This window comes from Aspergillus sclerotioniger, assembly GCF_003184525.1.
Source record: "Aspergillus sclerotioniger CBS 115572 chromosome Unknown BO94scaffold_6, whole genome shotgun sequence".
In the NCBI taxonomy this organism is placed as follows: Eukaryota; Fungi; Ascomycota; class Eurotiomycetes; order Eurotiales; family Aspergillaceae; genus Aspergillus; species Aspergillus sclerotioniger.
Window position 1 is genome coordinate 612,188 of NW_020290996.1, and position 22,980 is coordinate 635,167.

The following is a 22,980-nucleotide window of genomic DNA, read 5'->3' on the forward strand; positions in this document are numbered from 1 at the left end:
TCAATCGGCATGCGAGCCTCTGCCGATCACCGGACCATGGAAGGTGTATGGACCTGTCAGTTTTGCACTGCTGTCTTCCATCGCTTAGACCATCACAAGCGACACACAGCCACCCGTACGATAGGCTCATCCCTTGGGGAGATATTCGGGTGACGGGGCTAATTACTGCATTCAGACAGCGCGGAGAAGCCCTTTAAATGTGGATTTTGTGGCTCTCAGTATAAACGAGGGTGCGTATTTTATGGAAGAGGAGACAGTGCCGTGAACTGACGTTGGAACCCTGTAAAGAGATGTTCTGCGGCGACACTGGAAATCTTGCTCGGTTCGTATACGCACCGGCCAGGCCATCCCATGGCCTCGAATCGGCGGTAAAGAACGACATGCATGTGATGTCTGCGCGAAGTTAAAGAAGTCCTGCGATGGGGGGCAGCCTTGCATCGAATGTTCCACTCGGAGGAGGCCCTGCACATATCTGCGGCTCCAGAGTAGTGGGGGACTCCCACTCAGGCAGGCCACCGATTCCAGTGTCCTGACCCCGGGGCAAATCTATCCAGAGTCGGCCCATCCAATGCCCATTCCGGAACTCTCCACATGGAGTCTTGGGCCTCAGAATTTCTATCCGGATCAAGTGGCTCGCCTGAGGGCTCAGATACTACGCAATCGTGCTTAAACAAAGGCAAACCTTGAAGTACTGGGACTTTCACAAGTGCGACAGAAACAACCATTGTGCATCAATCAACGATTTGTATATAGAAATAGCCTGAAATTTGATCGTATATGGTGCTATTCTTGTTCATTTTCATCGTGTTGTGGTGCCTGCATTACATGTCGGCAAAAGTTGAGTCTTCTGAGGCGGCTCGTCTTACTCCTCCGGCGGGATTCCCCCACCTCCACCTATCCATCATCCATCATCCATCATCCATCACCACGTCCTCTCCCTTGCAGGCAGCCGACCACCGGCTGAGCTGAGGGTCGGCCTATAAAGCGTACGTTTATCCCAGGTCTGCTTCTGTTCTTTTTCACCTTGCAGTCATCTCTCTCCACACGAACAGTTCCATAGCTTACAATCACCCGCTCACAATCATGTCTACCATACAGGAAATCCACCAGGGAGACCACTTCAACAACTGGCCCAACGTCAAAGGTGTAAGTATTCCATCCTGACGCATGCCTTGCTTTCTGATACCAACGAACACAAGTTCGATGCCAACTACGAGGAGAAAACGCCCGTTGAGCTCGATGTCGAAGGCCAGATTCCCGCCTATGCCACGGGTGTGCTCTACCGCACTGGACCAGGCAAATACAAGGTCGACACTGTCAACGGAGACACCTTTCGCGCCAGCCATTGGTTCGACGGATTCAGTGAAGCTCATCGATTCCAGCTGGTCGCTCCGGACACCACGCACCCATCAATGCGCGTCTTTTACAACTCCCGCTTCTCGACCGATAGCCTCATCGAGGAAGTGAGACAGACCGGAGATTTAATCAAAATAAGCTTCGGACAAAAGCGAGACCCATGCAAGACTGTCTATCAGAAAGTCCAGTCCGATTTTGAACCCGCTAAGCCTCCAACCCCTACCTCCGCCAACGTGGGGGTCACTCTCAGTATCAACATGCCAGGTCTTGATGCGTCTTCGACAAGCCGAGCCAGTGATCGCTGGGACACTTCTACGGGGATTCAGACCTTGCACGCCAAAACCGACTACAACGTCTTCAAGCAGCTTGACCCGGAGACCTTGGAGCCAATCAGCCTAGCCACGCAGCAAGACCTCCATCCAGACCTGGATGGACCCGAGACAGCCTCGCATGCCCGTTCCGACCCCAACACGGGGGATGTCTTCAACTACAACCTCGCAGCCAAGCCATCGCCTACCTACCGCGTCTTCCGCATTTCCGCTTCAACCGGTGAAACAACCATCCTCGCGACCTTCCCTGCCAAACCAGCCTACCTTCACTCGCTCTTCCTAACAGAAGAATACGTCATCCTCTGCGTCTGGAACGCCCATATCTCCCTCTCCGATCTAGGAAACATGAGCTTCCTCGACTCCATTCAACCATTCGACCCATCCGAGCCAGCAATCTGGTACGCCGTCGACCGCAAAACCGACAAAGGTCTCATCGCCACCTACCAAAGCCCCCCCTTCTTCTGCTTCCACACCATCAACTCCTGGCAAGAAACCACCCCAGACAACAAAACCGACATCATCGCCGAACTAGTCATGTTCCCTAACTTAGACATCCTGCACAAACTCTACTACGAGAATGCCCTATCCGATTCCCCCAGCGCCAAAGCCCTCTGCGAAGGAAGAACCTCCGCATCAAGCTCTACCATTGCCCGCTTCCGTCTCCCAGCCATCCCCTCCACACCCAACTCCTCACCCCTACCCACAATCCTAGAATCCTCCCTATGCAAATCCCTCTCCCCCGAACTCCCCACCATGAACCCAAACTACGTCACCCGCAAACACCGCTACACCTACAGCGTGGCCGACCGCGGCGAGTCCACTCTCTTCGACAGCATCATGAAACTCGACAGCGAAACCCACAAGACCCTGATCTGGGCTCACCACGCCCAGTCACCAGGCGAACCCATCTTCGTGGCAAACCCAGACGGCGAGTCCGAAGACGACGGCGTCTTGCTTAGCGTGGTCCTGAACGGGATGACCGGAAAGAGTTATCTCCTTTGTCTGGATGCTCGGAACCTCGTCGAGCTCGGCAGAGCAAGCGTCAATGGTCCGGTTGCGTTCGGGTTTCATGGTCAACATGTACCCGTGAGGGGAATTCCGACGGGGGATTACTAGTTCAACACGCGGGGCACTGTATAGATATATTTCTCCTTCTTCTCTCTCTCTCTTCATTTTCATAAGTTTTGGTTTTCGTTTTGTTTTATTATCGCACTCACTCCTTTGATATTGTACAAAATCCGCTTGGAATAATAGTATATCATTGTTTCAGTCATGGCAAGATATGCTTTGCTTTTATGGCCCGAGAATTCTTTGATCCGTTTCGGCATGTACCAACTAAGCGATACCGATCACAGCACACGAGCAATATCGGGTAGGTTAGGTACTGCGTAGCAGCTAGAAGATATTGAGACATTCGAAGTTCACTCATATATTTGTTCAACCGAGTTGGATTGTAGTAGCACATAAGCGGTCATATTACCCTATTTCCTCGATCATGAACTGAACCGAACTAAACTGTGTACATCAACCAACGAAGATCTCAACAAGGACGTCATTGCTCCATCCAGCCTTCAGACTCATCTCGTTCCAAGCCGCTTGGATATCCACAGCCAGGACATTGCTGTCATCGCCGCCTTCTTTCCACACGGTTTTGCGCGGAACAGGTTTCCCGAGAATCGTGACCATGAAGTTCTCTTCAATACTCCAGTTCCATAGATCCGAGAAATAGATTCCTACGGTCCCGAGTGCTTTCAGACTGATATCGAATCGGATGCGGCCGTTGTTTTCTAGGTAGATGTCGGAGTAGATTAGTGCGGCGGCGCCAGTCATTTTGCCGATCAGGCCTAGGACCGCCACTTTGGTTGGGCTTGTTGTTTTCATGTTGAAAGTGTGAGTAGGATAGGTAGTCAGGATCTCCCAGCCTTTCTGGGGTAATGCTACGGAAACCAGCGAGCCCGTGTCTGAGACTTGCAAGTTCTCGGTAATCATGCCGCTGGTGTGGGCGCGGATGATGTACTCGCCCTGGGAATCGTGGTGGATTCCGGGGAAGTCTAGCAAGTGGACCATGGTGGACTTCTCGGTTGTGGAGATATTAAACAGGCCCAGGATTCCGCTGCCGGTTCGAGCCCAGCCTGTGTAGGTACCCACACGGACGATATGGCCCTCGTTGTAGTCGTGGTACATGTCCATAGAGCGGCCGATCAGGCTTGGTCGGAGGATTACGGTTCCCCCGTGTACGGTCGAAGCGGTCATTTGGTCAATCAACGAGACGTCATGCTTGCCTGGCTCATCTGTGATATAGACCGGGCCTCCAGACACACAACGCGCCGCGGCATGGAACCCGGCGTAGGGGTGGCTTGTCTGAAACATGTCCCAGTCTGGAACAACGTTCAAGTACCGGGTGAGCAGCGCATTATGAGCATTGCAGAATATATGCCAGGGGTGAGATGCCTCAATGTCGGGGAAGAAGTCGTCTGAGTTCCGTAGAGGAATGGTTGGCTTATTGGTTGGAAGCTGTGAGTGGAAGATGGCCTGTGGGAACATGGACATGCAAGATATGGCCCTCGCGCTGAAGTGTCTCAACGTGGAGATGGACCAGGCATCCTGGTAGGCAGTGATAAACCTCCTCCGGTCTTCTGGATCTTTGATCAAATCCAGGAAGAACTGAGCATCCGCCTTGACGGAATCCACTCCGATCGACGCAAGGTATCTGTAGAAGTCGTCGTAGAACCGTTGGACATCATCCGGATCAATCGCCAGAATCGACCCGTTCTCGAACGCATGCGAGATAGTGCCTCCTACAGCTGGTACTTTGAGCTCGACTCTTTTGGTCTTGTACTTTTTGGCAAGATCACCCCCCGACGAGATTCCTCCCCAGTATCCGAGCATAGCATGCCACACTGCGATGTGTTCAATGTTTGGATGACTTCGCCGGATCGCTTCAATCGTTTGCTTGAAGCCCTTGGGGAAGGCATTGGGGTTTCCTTCAAACTGCCTCCAGCCCCTCTTAAACTGCGAGTCTGCTTCGTCCAGTGTCTGCCAATTGTCGTCGATGATCAGGTTGGCGATCTTGATTCCATGGGACTTGAGCGAATCAAGACCGCGAAGGATCTTGTCTTCCGTCAGGTTCTGGCCGAGCCCATTCCAGGTACAGTAGGTTAAGCCGTCGTACCACTCTGCCAACCATTGGGCCTTCACGTCCTTTTCAACCACCACGATGTCGTCCGGTGGCGGTGAAACCGGAGCTCTGATTGGTTCAGGTTTCTCCTGTTCGGCATATGGTCTTGCGAGCTTGCGTGCCTCGTATATGATTGCACTCATAGCAACCTCAAAATCCTCCGATGCAGATGCCAGAATCTGGAACTTGGACGGCTTCGTATTGTCACTGAGGGATTTGACTACTACTTCACCGTTTTGGCCCGATCCAAAGAACGTCAACACATTGTCGGTTCCAGACAATCCCAAAAGAACGACGTGAACGCCATCTGTCCGAAGAAAGGAGCACATTATCGCATCCTCAGTCAACGCAAATTTGCCTTGTCCATGCCTTGGTCCGAGCCATGGAGTCCAGATCCGTACCAAGGAAAAGTACCGCAGGACTGATACCGGCACTCCCAAAGTCAGCTCTTTGCACCCAGATTCACCTTCGCGAGCTGGATCAGCTTCTCCAGAAAGATGCCACAAATTTGACCCTGGGGCTTCGCTCTTCCTGGGCTGGATTTCAATATTTGAAGACATGCTGTCGAAATATTTCTTGAACTCCGCGGAAGTCGACTCCAGGGAGTTGAACCCCGGATTATGTGAACCAAACACCAAGACTCCGTCACTTACACTCTGATGCTGGTTCACCCACTGCCACTCGGCGTCCGGATTGATTCGATACCGAACTGTAAACTGTGCATATCCAGGGTCTGCAGGGAGAGTAATTTCCCCGGAGAAGACATGGCGGAAACATTTATATGTTTCTGCACTGCCAGTCATGAGCGGTGCCACGGAAGGCTTGGAATGCGCAAGTGAAGAAGCGGTCCATTCAGAGCTAGCGATGTTATGCCATACTTGGACATCCCACGGCTGCACGGGGAATGAGGTGCTTGATTCTAGCACCACTGTGAAAGTAATCTATCGAGTTCAGCTATCCGCGGGAGACTGGCAAAGGGAGCTACTACCTACCGTATCAGGCTCCTGGGACCCCGAGGGCTTTCCAACCCTTGGACAACAGGTTACTTGGCCCAATGGCGGATAGCACGTCACTCGAGCGAGCAAGCTCATCTGTGCTGGACGAATGAATTTGATCTGGGATTTCTTGATGTTGTTGCGATCGGGCCCGCAGATCGGCAGGGTAGATCTATGTCTTGGATCGGCTTGCATCTGGACTGGTTGGGGGGGTTATCAAGGGGGGTTGTGTAATAAAGTAGTAGGATGGCAGGAGAGAGTAGTCCATCTAAGCTCAAATTCGTAGATGGAAGAAGCTGGGGGCATTGCGGAGATGGTGGTGAGCGAAGAAGAGGTGCAGGATGAGGTGGCGATGCGGTGAGGGGAAGTACCCCCATCCTTGATTGGCTTGCTGCCCTCGTGCATGCAGTCGACATGTTGTTGGCCAACTGAACCTCCACGAGTCCATTAACCGGGACTCTACACTCATCCTTGATGCATGTCAGCATCTAGGCTTTCTATACGTCATCATCAACTATTTAATTACTAGGCCACGCTCCTATCCCCGGCCGAGGTAAATCTACCACTAGAAGGTAGAAGGCTGCTGCCAGCATTGACAATGGTACATATATTTTAACCAGCGATTCATTAAATCATATAATCTACACTTTATCCCCGGGGGTTTTCGCCTCGCTTACTCGATCTTGATGGCCAGCTTGCCAAAGTGCTTCCGAGCCCACTATTGTAATTCGTTAGCATCACGCCAATCGCCCTGTCAGAACACTACTCACCATGTACTCGTAGGCTTCCCTAGTCTGTTCAAGGGTGAAGACCTTCTCATCCACAACCGGGTGGATGTTGTTGGCCTCAATCGCCTTGACCATGTCGTTCATCATGGCCTTGCTACCAACATAAATACCCCGGACAGTACAGATGTGGCTCAGTGTATCAAGGACGTTCGGCATAGTCTTGGGGTCAACTCCTCCAACAAACCCGATGATGCTGATCACACCCTCGAACTTGACGCACTTGAAACTCTGGTTGAGGGTACCGCTGCCTCCGACCTCGACGATGTGATCGACACCAGCACCATCCGGGGTGAGGCTGCGGGCCACATCTCCCCAGTTGGGCTCAGTCTTGTAGTTGATGACGTGATCGGCTCCCAGCTCCTTCAATTTGTTCTCCTTTTCTTCGGACGAGGTCGTGGCAATGACCTTTGCGCCGGCGGCTTTGGCAAACTAGTGAGACAGTCGTATCAGTTTACTGCGCGTGTCACAAGCCCGGATGAGCACCTACCTGCAAAGCAAAAATGCTGACACCACCCGTTCCCTGCACCAACACAGTCTGGCCAGGCTGCAATGGCTTCAACCCGTACAGAGCATTCCAGCTGGTGAGAGCAGCGCACGACAATGTGCTAGACTCGAGGTAATTGAGGTTCTGTGGGCTTTTGACCAAGCCATTCTCATTGAAGACACCATACTGACGGAGGGTGCCGTCAATAACGCCACCGAGACCAGAGCTGGCAGCCTTGCCATCAATGGGGCCATACTGGTGATCCTGGTTGAACAAAGTGACGACCTTGTCACCCTTCTTGAACTGGGAAACCTTGGATCCGGCGTCAACCACCTCACCAGCACCATCGGAGCCGGGAACGACGGGGAAGCTAAGCGCAAAAGGGTATTTACCCTGCAGCCATTAAAGGATCAACTGTCAGTAAGAAGGCATGAAAGGGTGCCAATGAGTCGGGTGGAATTGGAGACGCACCTGTGGGATGATCAGGTCACGGAAGTTCAGCGAAGCAGCATGGAACTTCACCAGAACCTCGTTTTCACCGACTTTCGGGACAGGCGCATCACCAAAGGTGAGGCCATCAAAGCCGTTGTCCTTGTTCAGGACGGTCCACTGCTTCTGAGATGAGGAGCCCATTGTTCGCGTTTTCTTGTGCTGGGGGAAATACAAAAGCAATCGAGTGCATATGTTTTATGACAACAGAATCCGTTGGAAACCGCTGGGCTTGACTTTGGGTGGGGGATACATAGCTTATAGAGCAGCTCTTGAATCTTGACGTAAGTGGGCAAGCTCCACTTGAGTGACCGTACGCTTAATAAGGACCACGATTTCTAACGGCAACGAAGGTTCGGGATATGGAAACCGGATGGGAATCAACAAATCATGGCACACAAAGAGCAAGCTATTGTCTCCATGATGTTCCTTGCTGATAAATCCAGGCTGTGCCGAATTCTTGGATTCTTCCATGCGAGTGGAGGTTCATGATCTCAAGAAGCTAGAACATTTTGTATGAGCTTTTGTCTTCCACAATTATGGGTTATCGCTATTTGACGAATCATGATTGTCCATCGTGATGGCCATCCAGACAACCGTGATTGCAGGCCGGCACTGGGTATTTCTCCTGAAGTGGTGAAGAAGATGGAAGAACAAAGTGGTTGCGATGAGGCCGGTGGGCCGTGAGCCCCGCCAGGGCGAGCGGACTTTTCCTGTTTGGATTCAACTTTCTCCCTCTCGGTTGCTTGATCGGGTTAATTCCACCGAAGGAGGATCTTTGACCAAGGCGATACAATTTGTAGCATAGCTATCTAGGCATTAGCATGTATGCCAGCGGGATGCTATAGTAGTCCGAAGAAAAGATAAGTTGGGCGTACGCCTGTTCCCATGTGCCGAAGTGGGACACTACGTAGTGGACAACTGCCGTGGGGCACTTGGCCGTTGGAGGGACAACCGCTCGCCGTGGTCCGATTTTAAGGAACATAGCTTCTAGAAGACTGGAGAACTGTCTGTCAGCTTCGTCAGAGACATATGTAGATAGCAAGTGACAAGGATAAGCTGTCCTTGAAGGTCGGTCCTCCGTGCCAGGCCCAAAGAGCTTATGCACCCGTCTTCTGCCGGCTCGCATGGCCAGACGCGTGCCCCACCATCTGATAAGCCGAGTGTTCTCCGCGCGTCGGCGCCACGATTGTGTCTGCAGACCAGAGATGCTTGGTGTGTCAGGCCACTGACTTTATCCTCTCGAGAAAAAGCAAAGTAGCATTACTTAGCTCCCTTTCCCCATTTCCGATACAGTTCAAGCAATAGATGACTCGGTAACCACTCACTCGCTTTTCAAATGGCAACCCTTTTGCAGAAGTTTAATGACATCTTACGAACCGTTTCTGCGTTTTTTGCATCCAAACAATCATGTCCTGGACGGTAAAGACTGTTACTTGTCCAAATTTAAACCAGGAACCTGGACGCGTATAGGAAAACTAATGTGTCCAACTTTATCACTGTTGGTGATGGTACCATCCCTGAAACGATAGTGTGAGCGATGTGCTCCTTTGCGCGATCGGAAACATCTTGCGTGCTTGAGCAGTCCTGCTAGCACCACCCAACAAGCTAGGATCTAAAATATCCTTCTGGAGACAGTCAATGATCTGAAACATCTCTCCTATCGGACCTAAATTACGCAGCTCTTTTGCATCAAGGAGACAATCTCCTGTATCTTGGGTGCAGAAACAGTCTGATCCTGTTGTGAAGTGGGAAGTATAGACCAGGGTCCCTGGTCATTTGTTTGCCGAACTAAAGCGGGACCATCAAGTATCGCGCAATCACTCAACATGATGAGCTGACAACAAGAAAAGGTTAAGCACCGTATCATCCACCAGAATATGTGGATTCATAGGTGCAATCGTGAACGTGATTCGATGTCGCATTACGTGGACGGGATCAACCGCGGATGAGGGGTAATCTGCAATCCCCTCACTCCTGACCATGGTCCCCATCTCCTTTCTCCCGCCCTTTAAAGGCCGTGGCTGCTGGTTTCAGGCCATAATCCGCTGGTAAACTTTTCACGATATCTATATCAAAGGACTTCCAACAACATGTCTTTGGGACGCACCTTCAGACTCAACTCGGGATACGAGATCCCCGCCGTCGGTCTGGGGACATGGGTATGCCAACTGTTCGGCTTATCGCATCGCATACTGACACATCCAGCTATCCAAACCTCATGAGGTAGAGAACGCAGTCGAGGCAGCCCTTCGCGCTGGATACCGCCATATCGACGCCGCCGCAATTTACCAGAACGAATCGGAAGTAGGGAGTGGCTGGAAGAAATCAGGAGTACCTCGTGAAGAGATCTTTGTTAGTGCCTTTGTCGCATTTACTGTTTCTTGGGCATTTGACTGACAGTCTCCTTGACATTGGTTTCTAAATCACCAGCAAGCTGTGGAACACCCACCATCATCCTGAGAATGTAGAAGAGGCCGTCAACAAGACCCTCAAGGATCTCCAGACGGACTACCTCGATCTGTACTTGGTATGGTAGTACTCAACATCGAATTCAGGCACTGCTAATAAACCCAGATCCACTGGCCCGTGGCTTTTATTTACCAGAACAATTTTCAGCCTCCCCTCGACCCAGTCACAAAGCGCTTCCGGCTCGCAGATGTTCCCATCTCCGAAACATGGAAAGCACTGGAGAACCTCGTCGATTCGGGCAAGGTGCGGAGTATCGGTGTGAGCAACTTCACCCAGGACAAGATAGAAGAGCTTCTCAAGACCGCGAGGATCCCTCCGGCTGCGAACTAAATCGAGGCGCATCCATACTTGCTGCAGTCCAAGCTCACGGAGTACTTGAAGGAGAAGGTGGGCAATCCTCCGTAAGACCAATTGATCGAGATCGCTAATGGATAACGCAGAACATCCTCCCTGTCGCATATAGCCCTCTGGGCAATAATATCTTCGATCTCCCTCGGTATGTCGTCCATGTCAAGTCCTACCCACACACTAACCATGCCACAGTGTCATCGACGACCCTCAGGTCATTGAAATTGCGAAGAAGCTCAACAAAGACCCCGCTATCTTGCTGATCTCGTGGGCTGCCCAGCGCGGCACCGCCGTTTTGCCCAAGAGTGTTACCCCATCCCGAATTGAAAGTAACTTCAAAGGTACTGGACCTCTCTCCGTTACATCAAAAACCAGACAACTAACGAAACCTCAGATTTCATCATCCCCGACGCCGAGTTCGAGGCTCTGAACAAGCTTGATCGCAACACGCGATACAACTACCCTTTCCGTTGGGGAATAGGTATCTTCGGAGAGTTAGGAGCCGAAGAAGCAGAGCGACGGGCCGAAGAGTTTGCTGTGAAACTGAGAGAGGAAGCTTAGACATTACTTTCATGTAGACGCCCGGTTAAAATAAGACATCAACTGGCCAATCCATGCGCTGCGATCAAAGAAAAATAACCCCCATCATGATGAAAATAGCAATCACATAAAAAATCACAAAACAGCATCTTTTAAAGACAACAACCAAGTCGAAAGCACACACAAATACACAAAATAAAGAAAAATGTCCAAAACTCGACACACATGAGTCAAAGCATGCATGCCTGCATACATGTACAACACCGCCAACAACGCCCCGACGGAAATCCCGACCCATCAAATATTTCCTCAACCAGAAAAGCAACGCAACTGGAATAAATCTCTAACTGGAAGTTTCTCATAGCAACCTAATCCAATTCAATCCAATTTAAAATACTACCAACAAAAAACCGGAAGCAAGAAATATTCGACCCACCAAATCAATAACCCAAATGTCCTCCTCCGTCCAAGAAGGCCGAGTAACCAAGAACCATACACGTCGGAAACGCGTGCGCGGCCAAGTGCAAAAACCGAAGATACGGGCTAGTAGCTCTACCACGAGCCAACAACGTGATCAGTTTACAGTTGATTGTGATGATGAGGAACAATGTAAGTTAGACTTAATTCCATATACTACGAATAAATAAGTGGGAATGGTCAAATCCCAAACCAGACCATATTTCCAAAACCAAAAAAGAGATCAAGTGAAAAGCTAACCCCATCCCCAGACCACCATCTACTCCCACTAGTCGAACGGACCAATTTACTCGACATTGAAGAGTTCGCATCGAAATACATTCCCTCAGAATGCTTAATTTACAAGGGTCGTAATGCGGCAAGTTCTGATAAATCCCAACCCCAATACAAAATATCCATCTACGATGCATCCACCATTCCCAAAACAGATCTAAACCAATGCTTCGATCTCATTGAGGAAACGTCTTCGAATGCGTACCGGGAGTCTTCTACGGGTTGGTCCCCGACCAAGAAACGCAAGGAGATGAAACTTCCCGATATGAAGTATTTGGTTGTTTGTCGGGAGGGGTCCGAGTATGCAGAGGATGGTGTGGTCGGATTCCTGTCATTTATGGTTACGTATGAGGATGGGAAGGAGGTGATTTATTGCTATGAGGTGCATTTGGCGTCGAAGGTGCAGGGGCTGGGGCTGGGGAAACGGCTTATGCTTATGTTGTTGGAAATTGGGAGGCGAGTGGGTATGGAGAAGGCTATGTTGACGGTGTTTAGGTCGAATGGGCTGGCGCAGGGGCTTTATGAGGCTCTTGGGTTTAAGACGGATGAGTATAGTCCGCGTCCGAGGCGATTGAGGAATGGGACGGTCAAGGAGCCGGATTATAGGATTATGTCAATACAATTGGATGGTGGGCCGTATGTATGAGGGGGTTTGGGGCCATGAGGTGAGGCTTTGTTATTGTATATACTAGAATATAAGTTACACTTGTCGCACTTCTTTGCCCCGCAGCTCGGGGTTATCATGCTCCCATTCGTCTCGGAGAGCCGCGAAGATGGTGTCCGCCAACAATATCGAGAGGCCAAGACTCCATACCAGGGTAATGGCGTAGAAGAAGTTGGCATTGCCAGAGCCGGCGTAGATCCAAAGATGGTAGAACGCGGGACCCAGGAGAGTGGCGTAGAGTAGGGCGGAAATTGCAAAAAAGGTGTATCGCATCACTGGGTAGGATTAGCTTGGATCAGCACATGCACTGGCAGAGGTACTTACAAGGGAAGAGGTGGCGGTAGAGTGGAAGGAGGGCGAAGTATAAGGACGCATCAGAGATGCTAGGATAAGGCTTGAAGATGGCGAAGATTCCCAATAGAGATGTGAGCACAAACAAGGGCTGCCGGCGCAGTCGCACAGTAAGCCCACCCATGTATGCAGCTAAATGGAGCCAAAACACTCCAAGGAAGAACTCTCGGAACGAGTCAAAGATCTCAATGAAGAAGTACCACCAAAGGCCAACATTGGGGGTCAGGTCAGGGACCAGCAACTGGAAACCATATGTCGCAGAGATGAATGTGTAAAGGTCACCAATCAACAGAGTAGATATCCCAAGAAATCCTGCAATGCATGTAAGAAAGATTGCGAAGTGTCGCAGAGCGAACGATGCGACCCCGGAGGACGCCTTAGCCTTCTGAACGCGCTGATCGTAGCATAGGAGAACAAGCGGAATGAAAAGAAGCGCTGGGTATATCGACAAGTATGACGCGAAGCCTAGAGCAAGCATTGCATTCAAACTGTTTCCGCTAACGGCGCTTGAAAAGGAGTATAGAATTCCAGTTGTAGTAAACACCCCAGTTGACCGGCCTAGGCACGTTGCGACGGTGAAGGGATTGAACAGGAACCTGGCAGCGTTAGCGGCGTAGACTACCAAGTATACAGAAACCACCAAAATACCATGCTGCGATTGACACTCCATCCCATCTAATATGCTTCCGCAATGCCGAATAGAATCTCCCCGAGACCGCCTGTCCTGAATCCGAGATGGTAGCCAAAGCGTTCGCATTCACGAGATCTATTAGCGAGTAGAATACCGCAGTCGGTAGAGGGAAAGATTGAGCGTTCGGGAGGAGGGAGAATAGAGGAAGAAGTAGCGGTGCCTGTGCTTGGTCAGAAAGATCGCACAGTCGGTTGTCAAGGAATCGGCCAGCCATACCTGGTGGAAGACGCCTCCGTCGTAGGGGGAAACATTGCGCGTGTAGAGGAAAAGGCCTTCTTGAACTATACGATCCATGGTTAGTCGGTCGCCCATCCCCTACGTTCCAATCTCCAACTCACGTCGTTTGAAGCTGGTCACCGGTGTCGAGACCTCGACCCTGCCCGTCAACAAGTCGGGGAGTGAGGGGAACAGCACTAAGAGAAGAAGTCGCAGGGCCAGAGCACCGCCGAACACGGCTGCTTTTCTGTGATCTATGCCCATGCTGACTTCAACAGAGCTGTATAATCAGGGCATGCCCTTCCGGATCAAGAGTCGGTCAATGCAGCGGCCATAAGATTAGTCGAGGGGAATTCAGTTGGAGGCGGAGAGACCTCAAGCTGTCGGAGTGGCTTCACGTGCCCCGACGCCTCCGCGCATTTCCCTTTTCCGCAGCGCACGGGCCACCCCGAGCTGCTGATCCAGAAAAGTAAAGGAAAAAAACTTATCGAGATTTTTTCTGGTTATCGTATTTTCTCTAATCTTCAACCCACCAATTTTACACCGGCACCGTCGCAAAGATGGCTAAGATCAAGAAGAAGGGTATGTTTTCTTCTCTTTTTGTTGCGACAATATCAAACTGACAATTCCCTTTTCCAGGAACCTCTGGCCAGGCCAAAAACTTCATCACCAGAACCCAGGCCGTGCGCAAACTTCAGATTTCCCTCCCGGATTTCCGTCGACTATGTATCTTCAAGGGTATGCCTTTTCTGTGCTCGGATCAAGCGTTTTAGGCTCGAATGGTTCTCATAATACTGACCAAAACTTCGAAAAATAGGAATCTATCCCCGTGAGCCTCGCAACAAGAAGAAGGCCTCCAAGTCTTCCACCCCCAACACCACTTTCTACTACACGAAAGATATCCAGTTCCTTCTGCATGAGCCGCTCCTCAGGAAGTTCCGCGATCAGAAGGCGCTTGCGAAGAAGATTGCCCGGTCTCTTGGGCGTGGAGAAGTGGGAGATGCATCCCGCTTGGAGAAGAACCATGCGCCCAGACTCACCTTGGATCACATCATCAAGGAGCGCTACCCAACGTTCATTGACGCTCTCAGAGATCTCGACGATGCTTTGTCTCTGCTGTTCCTCTTCGCTAACCTCCCCTCTTCTGCTCACGTTCCTCCCAAGACCATCGCTCTCTGCCAGCGGGTCTGCCACGAGTTTCAACATTACCTGATTACCACAAACTCTCTGCGCAAGTCCTTCTTGTCGATCAAGGGTATCTACTACCAGGCGACCATCCAGGGACAGGACATCATGTGGCTTGTCCCCTACCGATTCGTGCAACGTGTGAACGGCGACGTCGATTATCGTATCATGGCCACTTTCGTCGAGTTCTACACGACTCTTCTCGGATTTGTCAACTACCGCCTCTACTCGACGCTTGGTCTCCGTTACCCCCCTAAGTTCGATACCCGGAGCGACGAAAACGGTGCTGAGTTGGCGGCTTTCACTCTGGAGGGACGCGGTGTTGGCGAAGCCCCTAAGGCTATCGAAGCAAACAAGCAGACGAACAAGTCTTCCAACCAGGAGGTCTCCAGTGAGGTCCAAGCTAAGGTAGACAAGGTCATCAAGTCGGCAGGTCTGGATAAGACGAAAGACGAACAAGTCGTGGAGTCAACTGAAGAGGCCTCTGATGCGATCGACAAGTTCGAGCCTACTGCCCCCGAGGCCGACACACTTCCCCAGCCTGACTTGAGCGGAGAGCAGGCTGGCTCTCTGTTCGCTCCTTTCGTCTTCTACGTTTCCCGTGAAGCACCCAAGGCACCCTTGGAATTTATCCTTCGGTCCTTCGGCTGCACTAGAATCGGCTGGGACACTGTCCTTGGTGACGGAGCTTTCACACACGACGAGACTGATACCCGCATCACTCACCAGATTGTCGACCGGCCTTCTTTGCCTGAGTCGTCGCTGCCGGCTGTTCCTGCTGCCTCCGCGGAGGGAGCTGCTCAGAAGGTCAGACCGGGCACTCGCATTCCCGGCAGAACCTATGTCCAGCCTCAGTGGGTGTGGGACTGCATCAACGAAGGCAAGCTTCTCCGCGCCGATCTCTACGCCCCTGGTGCCACTCTCCCTCCCCATCTGAGCCCATGGGTCAAGCCTACCAAGGGTGGCTACGACCCCCGCGCTAGCTTGGCTGAGCAGGAAGAGGAAGGCGAAGCTGAGCTGGATGAGGAAAGTGGCAGCGACGAGGAGATGGAGGACGCCACCGAGGACAAGAAGGCCGATGTCATGGAGGAGTCCGAGGCTGAGAGCGAAGATGAGGATGATATCAACGGTGGCATGGATGTTGCTGAGACTGACGAGGACGAGAGTGGTAGCGAGGAGGAGGAAGATGAGGACTTCGGTGGATTCGAAGAGGAGGCTGCTTCCGAGTCCGAAGATGAGGATGAAGCTGCCCGGACACAGCACCAGAAGGAACTCGAGGCTGAGGCTGCCGGTCTTCCTTTCTCGTCTGGCGGTGCCGCGGGTGAAGCGTCCAAGAAGAAGTCTTCGCAGGCTAAGAAGATCGCCTCGAAGAAGCGCAAGGAGGAGGAGGAACTGGAGAGACAGAAGATGATGATGAGCCGGAAGAAGCGCAAGCTGCTCGAGAAGATGATGTACTCGAACAAGAAGCAGTCCGACGAAGCTGCCAAGCTGCGGTCCAAGCGCAGAAAGCTTGAGAAGGGCGAGAAGGGTGGCCAGAAATGAACATAGGCACATAAAAGTTGGCTTTTCTGTGAGAATAGAATGATATCCTTGTTGGGATTTGGAAGCATTCCTATAACGGCGTCTTGAGTCTTTATTTCATAGCATCAGTTTCTAGAGTGTTGTCAACAAGTCTACACATCTGCTGTTTGTTCAAAATAGGCACACTTAGTGTGATAAAAGAAAAAAATATGCCAATCCCTATCAATTGAGACCTGCAGTGAAGTGCTGACCAAAAGCGCCGGATGTTGTTCAAGAGGATAGACGCTATATATCCGTAGGGATGAGTACACCAACAATCGACCATCTGATCCCACAAGCCCCCGTAATACGAATACGATGTGTAAACTTGATAGCGATCGGAGCCAAGACTTATTTCCTCCCCAAAAGTGGTATTTGATGTTTCAGAAAGCATAAGTTCGTGAAGATGGACTGATCCAAATCAGACCTGTATCAAGTCACGTGCAGTCGACTTTTTCTCCAGATCCGCAAGCATTCAATCTCTCCATCAACATTCCCAATTCATTTCTAGAAGTGCGCAAAATAATTCTAATTTGGCTCGCTGTAAGTATGCCGAACCTACAATAAGATCCGATGGCTAATTCTCCGAAGATAAGTTCATGTCCACGAGGCAAACTTTGACGAATATCGTCAACCGACAACCATCTAGATTGTCACTGTCTAGCCTAATTTACGATTTTCTTGGCTTGGCACAACTGGATATTCACTGCATGTGCTCAAAATAACCACAACTGCTATTTCACCATTTCATTGAGGCATGTCCTCACTTTCGAACAGGCATTCACCGCGCTTTAGCCCGCCACAGTCAGCGCAGCCTTATAGGTCCATTTTCGGAGGCCCTAGCAGCCAGGATGTTGCTGATTTGGCACCCTACCCAGAGCCTGGCTTTGGTGGAGGAGATGGCCAAGCAGACCTTGATATGGTCATGGAAGAGGAACCGTTGATCGAGAACGGTCTCTCCGACGCTACGTACGTCGAGAGTGATGACGGCGGATCTGCCTCAGATGGGAGTAGCTATGCATCTCGCCATCAGTCACCCGAAAAGAAGGTTCCGGATCGTATTGAGGATTTCCAACGTGAATCAGAGAGCCCATCCGAGCCTTCATATCGTCCCAATAGGTTTCGGGGGCCTGAATCTACGTGGAGAAAATTGACTGCCGAAGAGAGACAAAATGCTCAAGCTCTGGAAGATATTCGAGCTAAGGATCTTGCTGCGCATCTATACAATGCTTATGCACTCCGGGTCCGGGCTCGGGAAATAGCAAGACGGGCAACGGAGACGAACGAACAACTACACGACGAGATGGAGGCTTTTGCTCCCCCAAAGCGCTGGGCGGCGTGGCCTCTTCCTTCAGCAGAAGTACCGAGACCGGACGAGGAAATTCGGAGCAGTGTGGATGATGTTTGGACGTTGAGAATGCAGCCAGATCCTCGACCGAGTGCCGAATTGGAGGAAACTATAATGGCCATCATGCTCCAAACAGCAAAAGAGAGATTCATGGCCAGGGACTGGGAATCTAAAGCGAGACCATATACCCCACTTCGAAGAAAAAGGTCGGCGTCTCAGATTGAGACGCAAGAGGAAAGCACCGGCTGGGAGAGTGAGCGTGATGGTATGGATGAAGTCCCGTTACGTCCTGCTGTTCAGACAGATGACGACAAATCACGTCGACAACTACGTCCGCTTACTCGGAATATACTATCGCAACTCGACGATCTACTCATGGGACTTCACCGTGCCCGGAAGGGCGGAGTGGCCATGGATGACAGCTCCGCAAGTGATTGGCAAACCGACACCGAGAGCATGATCTCAGTCGGATTATCTCCCAGGAAGAGAAAAATCGCTCTCCAGAGAGAGAGGAGTCAGTCTAGAGGAAGAAAACGCACCCGACGGTCGTCCTGGAAAAGCGGTTCAAGCGATGCTCGTTCTCAGAGCACGCATGTTTTAAGCGAACCGGAATCAAGCGTACTTGCCTCTTCCCAAGCGGATTCACGCTACAGATCACGGTCGCAACATTCTTCCCGCTCACGGGGACGCTCAATCGGTAGCGATCGCCGACGGTCGGGGAGTCGTGCTCGCCTTGGGATACGAGACTGGAGTGAGGTATTGGGAGTCGCGTCCATGATAGGCCTGCCACCAGCTGTGGTGATGCGGACAGCACAGAGATGTTCGAACCTATTTGGCGAAGATATGGCATTCCAAGTCCTCAAAGAAGGGAAAGTCAACCAAGATGTACAGGATGAGGATGCGAAGATATGGAGATACGCAGAAAGCGAATGGGAGTCCGAGCCGGAGCCTGAATCCGAGGTTGAAATCTCACAACCATCTCGACCGGCAAGCAGACGGTCACGCTCTCGTGCCACTTCCACGAAGGGATCTACATCACGAGCCAACAGCACAGCACCAGAAGACGCCGGTGATGCGCCTCGACCAAAAGGCAAAGGGGACCATCGTAAGAAGGATTTGGTATGTCCTCTCCGGGCGTGTTCTCGACACAGCAAGGGCTTCTCGCGGATGTGGAATCTTAATCTACACATGAAGCGCATGCATCCGAATTATCGATCTAAAAGTCTTGATGGGCGATCTTCGACCGGCACACATGGTGAAGGAGATGTATATGACGAGTAATATTTTTATAGACAATATACTTGGGCCAGTTGCCCTTTTTCATACCTGGGAAGGAAAAACAGTTTTGTAAACTAAATGCCGATTGATGATGTTGAATATCAATATGTAATAAAAATGCAATAATACAACTCGAGATACCGGAGATCTAGCAGAGCCCGATTGGTGGAGGGCTCCGGAGCTGTCATCAAAGCCATTGCCGATTGGCTCTATCTACCGAGACCAGGGATAGCATATCGATATGGTAATCCTGATACATCACTGTATTTTGAGACGAAGTATAGACGATGGAAGGCCAAAAAGGCCATATATATCCTTCAAATAAGGCTATTTACACCGTGGAACTCCAAAACAGTAATATATACTGCTCTGCATGCCCTCAAACCGGACAGCAACCCTGAACAGGAGTGAAGGCGCCACCCGAAGCTCCGAATGACGTCTGCCCACGTGACCGGGAGCTCCCCGCTGAACGGCCACCGGTAAGATTCGCGACGCATCGCCATTGCGAGAATCCACTGCTGGCGCCGAGAATAAATAGCTGGTCTTGTCCGAGGCCCGTTGGAAACTCCTTCAGTTCTTCTGTTCTTAGCAGACCGGCAAAGTTGTGGCACAGAGACCCCAAAGCGCATCCCGGAATCCCCTTCTCACCCGCAAACCGAGGTCTCCCCGCACCGACTTCGGAAAGAACAGCGAAAGAGCAGCTGAAGATCTGCTCGTCCGCCAATTGCGATTGTTGGGACGATTCGCTTAGCTGCGACTAAATTCAATATATATTTAAGTCATGGATAGGCTTGCTCGTCCAGTCTCCCGACAGCTGTTGAGACCGCGCCTTCGTTATCCCTTCTCCGTTCCTCCTCCCATCTACGCTAAACGCCTTTACACCATGGGTTACACCGTCCCTCCGGTATGTGCTCATGTCATATTTCAAGCCCAGGCAAGCTAATTGCTAAACTCGATCACCATCACAGCTTAAGGACAAGTCCCTCTTCATCCAGAAGGCGTACGTCAATGGCGAGTGGGTAGACGCTCAATCCGGGAAGACCTTTGAAGTCCACGGTAGGCCAAACACCCTTACGACCCAACTCCAGGATCGACTACTCATCACAGAACTCTCTCTATAGACCCTGCATCCGGAAAACTCATCGGCACATGCCCCGAATTCACCGCTGCCGACACCGACAAGGCCATTCAGGCCGCCCAAGAGGCATTCCCCAAGTTCCGCACAACGCTGGCCCGCGAGCGCGCCCGCATGCTGCGCAGATGGTACCAGCTCATGATCGACAACGCAGAGGACCTGGCCACCCTGATAACCTGGGAGAACGGGAAGCCCCTCGCTGACGCCAAGGGCGAGGTGAACTATGCCGCCAGCTTCTTCGAATGGTTCAGCGAAGAAGCCCCCCGTATCTACGGTGACACAATTCCGTCCTCCGTGGCCGGTAACCGGGTCATCACCCTCAAGCAGCCCGTCGGTGTCTGCGGTCTTATCACACCATGGAACTTCCCCGCTGCCATGATCACTAGAAAGATCGGTCCCGCCCTGGCGGCTGGTTGCACCGTCGTTGCCAAGTCCCCTGGTGAGACGCCCTTCACCGCGAATGCCCTCGCCGAGCTGGCCCACCGCGCCGGTATCCCCAAGGGTGTCGTCAACATCGTCACCGCGGCACAGAACACCCCCGAGGTCGGCGAAGCCATCACTACCCACCCAGAGGTTCGGAAGGTCTCTTTCACCGGCTCCACCAACGTCGGCAAGCTTCTTATGAAGCAGGCCTCTTCCACCATCAAGAAGGTCTCTTGGGAGCTGGGTGGCAACGCGCCTTTCATTGTCTTCGACGACGTTGAGGACCTTGATGCCGCCGTTGCAGGTGCTATCGCCTCCAAGTTCCGTAGCTCTGGCCAGACCTGCGTCTGCGCGAACCGGATCTACGTGCAGCGCGGCGTGTACGACGAATTCGTCAAGCGCTTCGTGGCCAAGGTCAACGACTTCAAGCTCGGTGCGGGTTTCGAAGAGGGCGTCACCCACGGCCCTGTCATCCACAACCGCGCCGTCGACAAGGTCGATGAACATGTCCGTGACGCTGTGTCCAAGGGCGCCAAGGTCCTTGCTGGTGGCCAGAAGGCTCCTCACCTCGGCCCTAACTTCTACGATCCCACCGTCCTCGCCGAAATGAGCAAGGACATGCTGATCGCCTCCGAAGAAACCTTCGGTCCTGTGGCCGGTCTCTTCCCCTTCGAGACCGAGAAGGAGGTCGTCAATCTTGCCAACCGCGCTGAGGTCGGTCTGGCCGGATACTTCTTCAGTGGTAACGTCAAGCGCATTTTCCGCGTTGCGGAGGCTCTGGAAGTCGGTATGGTTGGTGTCAACACGGGTCTTATCAGTGACGTTGCTTCTCCGTACGTACTCTCTCCTCCAACTTAGACCTACTCAAGTTTTAGTACTAACAAGCTACACAGATTCGGCGGTGTCAAGCAGAGCGGCTTCGGTCGGGAGGGAAGCAAGTACGGTATCGATGAGTTCTTGACGATCAAGAGTGTGACTTTCGGTGGAATTGAGCCTCTACAGTAAAAGGCCTTTGCACAAATTACGGTTTTATATGATAGGATAGATTGGTCGGATACTTTTTTTTTGGTTTATTATGGGATATGGGAAACGGGGTTATGTTACATTATGCTACCGGCTTTACTTACGGCGCTGCTTCTTATTCTGATGATCCTTCTTTCCTTTCTTTCCCTTCTTCTTCTTCTCCTTAAGGCCGGACTTGTCACCCTCACGCTTCTTGCGCTTCTTGCCCTTCGCCTCTTCCTGCACTCCATAGTCACCCACAAAACCGGCATCCTCTGCGTACAAGCCGGCTACCATCATCAAAGTCTGCCCCACTGTCGACAGTCCTACAGCAGCCGCCTCAAACGAAGCACCGGCCGTGTTCATCAGGCGATAGATTCGCTCGGCCTGCTGGACATCAACTGACGACTGCTGGACGACTTGCTGTTCCTTCTGGCCGCTTGCATTTCGCTTCTTGCTGCTGGACTTATTCCCCGACGGACCTTTCCTCTCACTAGCCCCCTGCTCATTATCCCTCCTCCCCCTCATATGCGCAATCCTAACACTCTTCTCTCGCTTCCCGGCTTTATCTTCGCGATTATTAACTAAAGACATCCATCAGCATCATCAAACCCCCCTTCAGGTCTCCACAAGTCTAACACTTACCATGATACTCACACCGGAACCCATTGCTATTGAAATGACAATTCGCACATTCTTTTCGCCAAAAGTCGTCCGACTGTACACACTCGGCGAATGGCCCGCGATTGTTGGCGCAGCACTTGCACGGAACCTCCGCAACAGGACCGACGCATTGAAACATCACCGCTTCGCGGTTCTGCCGGGGTTCGAGATTCAGACTCATATTTCGACTATATTTTCGAATTTTTCGCAGAACTGGTTCCCGCACAACGGGCATGGCCTTCGCAACTCTCATGTGCGAACTGGGGTTGCGGAGGCTTGTTAGGTCCATTGCTATGGCCGAGGGAATCGTGTATTCGTCGGTTGTTGGCGGGGAGGGGGAGGGGGAGGGAGAGAAAGAGATAGATGGAGAGGGAGGGAGAGAGAGAGAGAGAGAGGAAGACGGAGAGAGAGAGGGAGAGGGAGAGGGGGGAATCGGTAAGGCAGGCAGAAGATTGTTGGTGGCCATTGTAGGAAGAAGTTGTTGATGGGGATTGATTTGAGATATGTTAACAAAACGACAACAACGATATTAGAGAAAGGATGTATCTCGGAGGATGATGAGTAATCGTTGTAAATGAAGATGAAGTGGAAATCCGTGGCTTATATACTAATTCTCAGTGTTACTGTCCTGCAGTGTTGGTCAACAGGTGTTCGATATATGTGTGTTCAACGGTAAGTATATGTGTAATTTACTTCCATTGAATCGGAACATCCCAGTACTCTCCCTCCTCATCT

General features: G+C 51.5%; 11 protein-coding genes across 11 annotated transcripts; 7 read left to right on the forward strand and 4 right to left on the reverse strand.

Moving 5' to 3' along the window:
- Positions 1-9: 9 nt before the first annotated feature.
- BO94DRAFT_459796 (uncharacterized protein) lies at positions 10-670 on the forward strand (the record flags this gene model as incomplete). The annotated part of the gene is made up of 3 exons (XM_025607858.1): positions 10-115; positions 176-230; positions 289-670. 3 exons carry the CDS (start codon positions 10-12, stop codon positions 668-670), a joined length of 543 nt encoding a protein of 180 aa, XP_025470333.1.
- Positions 671-1,031: 361 nt separating this feature from the next.
- Positions 1,032-3,110, forward strand: BO94DRAFT_486800 (carotenoid oxygenase family protein). The gene is made up of 2 exons (XM_025609019.1): positions 1,032-1,146; positions 1,200-3,110. Exons 1-2 carry the CDS (start codon positions 1,084-1,086, stop codon positions 2,799-2,801), a joined length of 1,665 nt encoding a protein of 554 aa, XP_025470334.1. The 5' UTR covers positions 1,032-1,083; the 3' UTR covers positions 2,802-3,110.
- BO94DRAFT_532510 (putative raffinose synthase protein Sip1) lies at positions 2,861-6,171 on the reverse strand. The gene is made up of 2 exons (XM_025611131.1): positions 5,856-6,171; positions 2,861-5,804 (listed from the first exon to the last, which is right to left on the reverse strand). The coding sequence occupies exons 1-2, from the start codon at positions 6,051-6,053 to the stop codon at positions 3,210-3,212; spliced, it is 2,793 nt and encodes a 930-aa protein (XP_025470335.1). The 5' UTR covers positions 6,054-6,171; the 3' UTR covers positions 2,861-3,209.
- Positions 6,172-6,531: 360 nt separating this feature from the next.
- BO94DRAFT_459991 (zinc-dependent alcohol dehydrogenase family protein) lies at positions 6,532-7,763 on the reverse strand (the record flags this gene model as incomplete). The annotated part of the gene is made up of 4 exons (XM_025607868.1): positions 6,532-6,576; positions 6,629-7,075; positions 7,134-7,523; positions 7,602-7,763. The coding sequence occupies 4 exons, from the start codon at positions 7,761-7,763 to the stop codon at positions 6,532-6,534; spliced, it is 1,044 nt and encodes a 347-aa protein (XP_025470336.1).
- Positions 7,764-9,219: 1,456 nt separating this feature from the next.
- BO94DRAFT_614934 (aldo-keto reductase) lies at positions 9,220-11,000 on the forward strand (the record flags this gene model as incomplete). Its single annotated transcript, XM_025616749.1, has 8 exons — positions 9,220-9,781; positions 9,828-9,974; positions 10,057-10,149; positions 10,197-10,347; positions 10,368-10,492; positions 10,532-10,587; positions 10,635-10,780; positions 10,834-11,000. The coding sequence occupies exons 1-8, from the start codon at positions 9,713-9,715 to the stop codon at positions 10,998-11,000; spliced, it is 954 nt and encodes a 317-aa protein (XP_025470337.1). The 5' UTR covers positions 9,220-9,712.
- Positions 11,001-11,145: 145 nt separating this feature from the next.
- On the forward strand, positions 11,146-12,402 carry BO94DRAFT_346768 (N-terminal L-serine N(alpha)-acetyltransferase NAT4). Its single transcript, XM_025607078.1, has 2 exons — positions 11,146-11,588; positions 11,708-12,402. Exons 1-2 carry the CDS (start codon positions 11,432-11,434, stop codon positions 12,373-12,375), a joined length of 825 nt encoding a protein of 274 aa, XP_025470338.1. The 5' UTR covers positions 11,146-11,431; the 3' UTR covers positions 12,376-12,402.
- Positions 12,383-14,000, reverse strand: BO94DRAFT_621956 (GPI-anchor transamidase subunit GAB1). The gene is made up of 5 exons (XM_025617033.1): positions 13,774-14,000; positions 13,652-13,716; positions 13,393-13,595; positions 12,718-13,340; positions 12,383-12,668 (listed from the first exon to the last, which is right to left on the reverse strand). The coding sequence occupies exons 1-5, from the start codon at positions 13,913-13,915 to the stop codon at positions 12,430-12,432; spliced, it is 1,272 nt and encodes a 423-aa protein (XP_025470339.1). The 5' UTR covers positions 13,916-14,000; the 3' UTR covers positions 12,383-12,429.
- Positions 14,001-14,137: 137 nt separating this feature from the next.
- Positions 14,138-16,580, forward strand: nop7 (mRNA-binding ribosome synthesis protein NOP7). Its single transcript, XM_025617034.1, has 3 exons — positions 14,138-14,233; positions 14,291-14,389; positions 14,469-16,580. Exons 1-3 carry the CDS (start codon positions 14,212-14,214, stop codon positions 16,376-16,378), a joined length of 2,031 nt encoding a protein of 676 aa, XP_025470340.1. The 5' UTR covers positions 14,138-14,211; the 3' UTR covers positions 16,379-16,580.
- A 322-nt stretch (positions 16,581-16,902) lies between these two features.
- BO94DRAFT_511246 (uncharacterized protein) lies at positions 16,903-19,025 on the forward strand (the record flags this gene model as incomplete). The annotated part of the gene is made up of 2 exons (XM_025609756.1): positions 16,903-16,939; positions 16,988-19,025. Exon 2 carries the CDS (start codon positions 17,154-17,156, stop codon positions 19,023-19,025), a length of 1,872 nt encoding a protein of 623 aa, XP_025470341.1. The 5' UTR covers positions 16,903-16,939; positions 16,988-17,153.
- Positions 19,026-19,544: 519 nt separating this feature from the next.
- On the forward strand, positions 19,545-21,647 carry BO94DRAFT_532516 (NAD-dependent succinate-semialdehyde dehydrogenase). The gene is made up of 4 exons (XM_025611132.1): positions 19,545-19,926; positions 19,991-20,078; positions 20,144-21,413; positions 21,474-21,647. Exons 1-4 carry the CDS (start codon positions 19,804-19,806, stop codon positions 21,583-21,585), a joined length of 1,593 nt encoding a protein of 530 aa, XP_025470342.1. The 5' UTR covers positions 19,545-19,803; the 3' UTR covers positions 21,586-21,647.
- BO94DRAFT_621960 (DUF3716 domain-containing protein) lies at positions 21,301-22,534 on the reverse strand (the record flags this gene model as incomplete). Its single annotated transcript, XM_025617035.1, has 2 exons — positions 21,301-22,166; positions 22,228-22,534. 2 exons carry the CDS (start codon positions 22,532-22,534, stop codon positions 21,700-21,702), a joined length of 774 nt encoding a protein of 257 aa, XP_025470343.1. The 3' UTR covers positions 21,301-21,699.
- Between the last annotated feature and the right edge of the window lie 446 nt (positions 22,535-22,980).

Coding starts and splice junctions, on each gene's coding strand:
- BO94DRAFT_486800 (XM_025609019.1), top strand. CDS start 1,084: ATGTCTACCATACAGGAAATCCACCAGGGAGACCACTTCAACAACTGG. Junction 1,147..1,199: donor ACTGGCCCAACGTCAAAGGT/GTAAGTATTCCA, acceptor AACGAACACAAG/TTCGATGCCAACTACGAGGA.
- BO94DRAFT_532510 (XM_025611131.1), bottom strand. CDS start 6,053: ATGCAAGCCGATCCAAGACATAGATCTACCCTGCCGATCTGCGGGCCC. Junction 5,805..5,855: donor GGTCCCAGGAGCCTGATACG/GTAGGTAGTAGC, acceptor TGAACTCGATAG/ATTACTTTCACAGTGGTGCT.
- BO94DRAFT_346768 (XM_025607078.1), top strand. CDS start 11,432: ATGTCCTCCTCCGTCCAAGAAGGCCGAGTAACCAAGAACCATACACGT. Junction 11,589..11,707: donor TTGTGATGATGAGGAACAAT/GTAAGTTAGACT, acceptor CCCCATCCCCAG/ACCACCATCTACTCCCACTA.
- BO94DRAFT_621956 (XM_025617033.1), bottom strand. CDS start 13,915: ATGGGCATAGATCACAGAAAAGCAGCCGTGTTCGGCGGTGCTCTGGCC. Junction 13,341..13,392: donor GGAGTGTCAATCGCAGCATG/GTATTTTGGTGG, acceptor TAACGCTGCCAG/GTTCCTGTTCAATCCCTTCA. Junction 12,669..12,717: donor CTACCGCCACCTCTTCCCTT/GTAAGTACCTCT, acceptor AATCCTACCCAG/TGATGCGATACACCTTTTTT.
- nop7 (XM_025617034.1), top strand. CDS start 14,212: ATGGCTAAGATCAAGAAGAAGG. Junction 14,234..14,290: donor GGCTAAGATCAAGAAGAAGG/GTATGTTTTCTT, acceptor TCCCTTTTCCAG/GAACCTCTGGCCAGGCCAAA. Junction 14,390..14,468: donor TCGACTATGTATCTTCAAGG/GTATGCCTTTTC, acceptor TTCGAAAAATAG/GAATCTATCCCCGTGAGCCT.
- BO94DRAFT_532516 (XM_025611132.1), top strand. CDS start 19,804: ATGGATAGGCTTGCTCGTCCAGTCTCCCGACAGCTGTTGAGACCGCGC. Junction 19,927..19,990: donor TGGGTTACACCGTCCCTCCG/GTATGTGCTCAT, acceptor TCACCATCACAG/CTTAAGGACAAGTCCCTCTT. Junction 20,079..20,143: donor GAAGACCTTTGAAGTCCACG/GTAGGCCAAACA, acceptor CTCTCTCTATAG/ACCCTGCATCCGGAAAACTC.